Below are 6,638 nucleotides of genomic sequence, written 5' to 3' on the forward strand. Positions count from 1 at the left end.
GACCTCCTCCACCTTAATGCGCCTGCAATACCTAAAATCTCGGAGACTCTCCGAATGCCCCAAGTCCCCTAGCGCTATATCCCGGTCCCCCTCCTCATTTAGAAGACCATAGAAGTACGGCTGCCATCTCTGCTTAATCTGGGACTCTCCCATCAATACTCTACATCCTCGTCTTTGATGCACCTTACTTGGTCCAGATCCCAGGCCTTCCTCTCCCTCGCTTTAGCCAGCCGAAACAACTTCCTGTCCCGCCTTTCTCCCCCAGTTCCTCGTATAGACGACTAAACGCTGTATTCTTAGCCTCCGTGACCGCCAGCTTTGCCTCCTTCCTAGCCACTTTGTACCTCTCTCTATTCGCTCTCCGCTCCTCCTTGCTTGTGCTCCCTGCCAACTTCGCGTACGCTACCTTCTTCGCCTCCACTTTACCTTGGAGTATGTCATTCCACCACCAGTCGCCTTGGTGCCTGCCAGAAAAACCTTTTGATATACCTAGCACCTCTCTCGCCGCCTCCCTCACATAGTTCGCCGTCGTTGACCACATAGTGCTCGCGTCTCCACTACTCCTCCACGCTCCCATAGCGAATAACCTCCCCTCCAACTCCTGGGCTTTATCCTTGGTTAAAGCTCCCCATCTAATCCTCGATCGGCCACGAGCATACCTCTTCTTCCTCTTCATCATAATGCCGATGTCCATCACTAAGAGCCTATGCTGAGTCGCGAGGGTCTCTCACGGAATAACCTTGCAATCCTTGCACAACCTTCTATCACACCTTCTGAGGAGAAGGTAATCAATCTGAGTTTTCACCCCGAACTTTGGAAAGTAACCAGATGCTCCTCCCTCTTCGGAAAAGTCGAGTTCGCAATCCGCAGCTCAAAAGCCTTAGCGAAGTACCTCCTCCGTTCCTATCCCCAAGGCCAAAGCCACCATGCACCTCGCCATAACTACCAGCAGCCGACTCAATATGGCCATTAAAATCCCCTCCAATAAATAACCTTTCAGTAGGTGGAATACTACGCACAATCTCGTCCAAGCCCTCCCAAAAGCCCCTCTTAACCTCAAATTAAGAGAGAAGAGAGAAAACCGACAAGTATATACAAATTAGATTATCTAAATATAAATTATTTCTTTAATATTATACAATAATTAATTATTTGACCAAAAAAGTGGTTTTTTCGTTCATAGCTTCAGATTATGGGGTAACATGTAAACTCATTGAAATATTTGATTTAGAATATAGTTTTAGCAATTAAACAAAGGACGGGTTCAACCATAAATAAAAATATTTAATTGTTATGGAACCAAAAAAAGAAGCTAAAGAATAATATTTACAACATATTAGAATATATCAAACATTTATTTAAAAAGCTACTGTTGGCTTCCCTTTTAGCACTTCAAAAAAGTTAACTAATTTTGGTGAACATAGCAGCAACGATAAACTGAAAAATGGTGATGAGAACTGACATTTTAATTAATAAGGGAAGGGTAGTTTTGGGGTTTAAAAAAAGTAAAAGGGATAGTAAGGTAAATCACTTGATCAAACATAATAAGGAGCTTATAAGCCAAAAAGCATGCCCAACTTATTGCTTTGGCTTGTTTTGGATATTTTAGCCTAAAAGTGTGTAGTTTAAAAGCACTTTTATAATCTATCAAAACACTCAAATAAGCTCAAAAGTGCTTTTAAGCTGGTCAAACCAGCTTTTAAGCCAATCCAAACACCCTCTTAAGCGCCTAGTTCCTACGGTAGTCTTTTTTAACCAAAGTGCTTTATAGTTCAAAATGTTTGAAAATTTTTCACATAGTTTAACCGTTTTGAGAGTTGAATCATGTAAACACGGGGCCATAATTCAATACAACTCCTCAAAAGAAGGGGAAAAAGCATCCACCGTCTCCGGTAAGCTGCGTCTCCGAATACTATTCGAAACTAGAGTCACCAACAACATACCAAATATATTCCCATGGGTGGGATCTGTACGCAGACCTGACCCTACCTTGTACGAAACTACAATCACCCTTGCTGACATTAAATTTTCAAGAGTACACATAATAAGATATTCAAAAGTACTGTAAAGGGATTAAATGAGCCGAAATCCAGTTATAGCATCAAATCGAACACAGCTCCCATCAATTCGAAAATTAATCTTCACATTTGTATCAACAATCTCCTGTGTAAGTAGATAGATAAATCAAACACCTACAATAATTACCAGCGAGAATTTTCCCACTACGTAAAGAAAAGGTATCAACTAGCTGCCCCTGCAGAAAAATTTATCTCAATACCATCAAGAATATCTGACATATGTCATAGAATGGAGCCGCAATTCAAGAATGATTTGTGTTACTAAAGCCCAAGCCGGCATATTGGATTTCTTTTGATGAGACCTATATCCACCTGCAAAAAAACAACAGGAAGGTCAAACATTGGCAGCTTTGAGAAATCATACCACAATAAAATTAAGTGCCAATTATACCTTAGGACCAAAAAGATCTCTGATATTGTCAATCCCGTAGAGAATCATGGTGGGCCTGGTGCACGAAGACGAGCAAAATAAGCTTCCACGAAACGTGAACATAATCTTATTACATGAAATATGCAATATGAAACATGCAATTTAAAGCATAAATAGAAAAGGATATTACACCACCTGTCAGGTTTTTCAAATTATAGATACATCATAGTCAAAAGATCAACCCACGTGCAAGCAAAAAACTTTCATCTAAACCAACAAAGAGACCATCTACCCTACCACATGACAACTCAGCCACAAACAGCTACTCAGGCCACTACAAACAACCAACCCAAAGTTGTTCCTTTTCTATCTCCCTTCTCCCCCTGCCCCTTCTTCTCTTTCTATCTAGATATTACCAAGACCTGCAAACAACTGCAGCAACTATACCAAAGCCAGACGACTTACAATCTCTGCCAACTAGCACGAATTGCACCAAGAATAGCAATAATCAGTTCAGAAACTATTGCAAGCATTGCATGAGAGCACCTTAGTCATAGAGGCTTTGAACATTTGCAGCAGAAAACAATTTGAGTACTATTAAAACCAAACTCACACCTTCTTCTCTTGGGAGCTACTTTCATTATGCCACAAATCTCTCCTATTTGCTATTAAACACGTCTATGATCCAACGTTTCGAGCCTAGAACATTTCTATTTGATTTGAATTATCACATGTTTGCACAAATAAGATGAATTATAGGTACAAAATTAAACTTTTAACACTTTCTTACTACAGTCAATGCTATCAAATAGTATGGATAAGAACATTACAGAGGTGTGGTTTTACTGTGGTTATCAGTTCTACTGACGGGTTAATAACTAATAAGTTCAAACATGAAAACAACTTTCAACTCCATCAATATCACCAGCAACAAAAGTACAGAAAGTTAATTTAAATTTATAAATAAGAACATGATGCCACTAACAGTTTGTATACCTCTCAAGGGAAAGGCCCCAGGCAATAACCCGAACATCTTCTGGCAGCCCCATAGGAAGCAGCATTTCAGGCCTAAACATACCAGAATTCCCAACTTCCACCCATTTCTTTAAGCCTTCATGGTAGCTGACAAAACAAAAGGATATGAAATTAGTGCTGAGTTGAAAATTTGTTCATTCGCGTCAAATATACTACTACAACCTGAAAATTTCCATGCTGGGCTCAGTATAAGGATTATATGCAGGTTTAAACCGAAGCTTGGACATTCCTGTAATTAGAAGAAGAAAAAAAGTTAACCACTAATTAGCCCTCTCAAAATTACAAGAGTTGGACATGATATCACTGCAAGCTTTATCGTTTGTATGAAACCCAAGACTTGATGCAGACATTTCTGTACCAAAAATTGAACATAAGCAAGAATACAGCATAGTGTTGGTTGGTCACCTAGACGAGCAAAGAAGTCATGAAGAACACCAATCAGGTCACCAAGAGTAAGTCCACGATCACATATTAAGCCTGGAATGAGAAACCATGACAATAAGTTCATGCAATTGTTAACACGAATGGGATGCAGATAAAGAACATGACAGACATAAACAATTACCAAACACATCACAGTTTCACGCAGTATTATGTTTGAACATGAAAAGATACTTTGGCGTGGCCTGTTACTGTACAGAATTTACACAGATATAGAAATATGTTTCAGAAGTGTATACTAAAAAACACTCAGGCTTCTTCTAATGTCAGTATCAAACTCAACTTATAAGAGATCAACATGCTTTCAGGTTGATAGCATGCCAAGAAAGTTAGCAGACTTCCAGTTAAGAAATAGGGAAAGGAGTGAGGATGGATGCCAAATGCAATGGCCTTCTGCTTTTTGTATGACACCTATAACATAATTATAGAGGTATTCTGCACTGTAGTCTGTACAGTCACTCAGTAACTCATATAACATCCAACATGAAAAAGGGCAACCCGGTGCACTAAGCTCCCGCTATGCGCGGGGTCCGGGGAAGCGCCGGACCATAAGGGTCTATAGTACGCAGCCTTAACATACAACATGAAATCCTAAAAATAATACAAAAGTGAACTTGATAATTGAAAAATAAAAAAATGTTACGTACTCGTCTACAATACAAAACAAATAGTATCAGAAGTCTTTGAATTATTGGGAAAAATATATAACACAGAATCCGGAAAATACGGATGCGACACAAAATTGTATAACAATTTGATAACCTTCTATCTGGTGAAATTCAGCAAGATGTGTCCGATCAACTGCTTCATTTCTGAAAACACGATCAATAGAATAGTATTTCTTGGGGGCAAAGGGCTTCTGCAATAAGATGTCATACACTTAATAAAAAATTCACTGTGTAATATATGCATGAAATTATGATAATGAATATGTTGAGCGATTTCGACCTGAGCTAATGCACACAACATTCTTGACGAAACAGCAGTAGTGTGTGTCCGCAAAAGATTCTTGTTTGCTTCCTCTCTTTTCCAATCATACCCATATCTAAGCAAGAAGCACGATTATATACTCCGTACAGGGATGTGAAACCTTGACAAGCATGGGTGAGATTGAATTAAGTATTGGCAGTATTATACCATACCCCCTAGACTGGTAACCACCAGATTCATGAACTTGTTTTACCCGCTCAACATACTCTTCTGGCAGCATCTTTGTAGTGGAAGGGACTACAAAAGTCAAACAAATAGTTCATTAAATGAAACTCAGATGAAGCGGATAAAATGTAAAGTCAAACTAACCTTTCAAAAAGAATGTATCATGGGAATCACGGGCAGGGTGCTGTTGTGGCTGGAAGAGTGCATCGAAGTTCCAAAAACTGCAAAAATATGACCAGCCACATCGACGTATACTTCTTTGACAAGGATTAAGACAAAAGCTAATCCTCGCAACTTTTACTAAAGGAAGAACATGACAGTGCACAAATCACCACTAACTATACATCAGAGAAGAATTACACATAAATGGTATACTATGGCAAGTGAACTTTATATGGTTTACCATCATTTGAGCTTGAAAGCTCTTTTTTGTTAAAAAGAAATTTGAGCTTTAAAGCTCATGAATGTTCAATAGATATATTTTACCAATCAATAATTTTGATCGTTTACCATCAGAAGCTCATGAACGTTCAACATGAAAAATAGTATTTAGCAAATTTCTTTACAGCAGAAATAGATAAGGTACTTTGAGACTGTGTTATGTACTCGGAACTTTAGCAAGTAAAATGACAATAGCCAAAACCTATATCTCTAATGGAGGATAAAGTAGGATTTGATTCAAGATATTTACACATCAACCTCGCGATGAAAGTGTTGGTCGGCTCCATTAACTTGGACAAAAGGAAAAGGCAAAATGGCCTTTGAGCTACTTAAACTTGTACCCATTTGTCAACCCGGTACAGAAACTTTGGGCTTTCCCATTTAAACACTCCAGCTCAACTATTTGCACATCAATAGACACCTCCAATTAAGCGTGTTACTCAGTCGCGATGACATAATCGGCACATCACTTAATCAGCCTTTTATAGTTTGACACGTGTAATTGGTGGGTCCTACCTTTTTCTAATAAACGAATTTACCAAATGCTCCTCAAAATACCCCATACTCAACGGGTTCTACCATCCCCACTGCAATCATATCCACCTGCCGCTTTTCTTCTTTGTTTTCAGTACTTCAATCCGGTGTTCCAGTGCCAATACCGCCGCTAACACTGTCACCATATTTCCCATTGGAAACCTACAATCCCTTTTCTAAACATCAAAACTAAAATCCAGAAATTAAAAACATGAAGAAGAAAGAAAAAAATCTTAATAAAATTCTGAAACCCAAATATCAAGATAAAAGAAAAATCACTTCTGCTTCAAGTTTTCTCATCTTCAAAGTATTTTCTAGTCACCAAAATAATGAGTCGATTTGACCGGGTCATTTCACCGAAAAATATTTTCGGCCGGAAAGAATTGTAATGCTCATATTTATACTCTGATTGTTGGCACATTTATTCTTTCTTGAAATTAGAAGGTGATTTAGGAGTATGTTAAGTAGTTATTTGCATCGTATTTGTTGAAGAATAATCTCAATCTTGACTTATTGCAGAGAAAAAGGGGGGGGGGGGGGGTGGGGGGGGGAAGAAGGGGGAAAGAACGAGGAAAGTTGGAAAG

General features: G+C 38.7%; 1 protein-coding gene across 2 annotated transcripts in view; it reads right to left on the reverse strand.

Annotated features, from left to right (window-relative positions):
• Positions 1-2,045: 2,045 nt before the first annotated feature.
• LOC109221390 (phenylalanine--tRNA ligase alpha subunit, cytoplasmic-like) overlaps positions 2,046-6,638 on the reverse strand; it is a 9,272-nt gene continuing 4,679 nt past the window's right edge. Inside the window, exons 10-19 of one of the 2 annotated variants that reach the window (XR_002067251.1) lie at positions 5,224-5,300; positions 5,067-5,151; positions 4,873-4,969; positions 4,687-4,783; positions 3,889-3,960; positions 3,646-3,712; positions 3,445-3,570; positions 2,470-2,524; positions 2,279-2,390; positions 2,046-2,163 (exon numbers count right to left, since the gene is read on the reverse strand). Coding sequence is in view for 1 of the 2 variants with exons in the window: in XM_019385874.1 (XP_019241419.1) it covers positions 2,340-2,390; positions 2,470-2,524; positions 3,445-3,570; positions 3,646-3,712; positions 3,889-3,960; positions 4,687-4,783; positions 4,873-4,969; positions 5,067-5,151; positions 5,224-5,300 (727 nt within the window). In the remaining variant the exon portion in view is untranslated. Of the gene's footprint in view, positions 2,391-2,469; positions 2,525-3,444; positions 3,571-3,645; positions 3,713-3,888; positions 3,961-4,686; positions 4,784-4,872; positions 4,970-5,066; positions 5,152-5,223; positions 5,301-6,638 lie in introns of both variants that reach the window. The other variant, XM_019385874.1, reaches the window with a different exon arrangement.

This window comes from Nicotiana attenuata, unplaced genomic scaffold (assembly GCF_001879085.1).
Source record: "Nicotiana attenuata strain UT unplaced genomic scaffold, NIATTr2, whole genome shotgun sequence".
NCBI lineage: Eukaryota > Viridiplantae > Streptophyta > Magnoliopsida > Solanales > Solanaceae > Nicotiana > Nicotiana attenuata.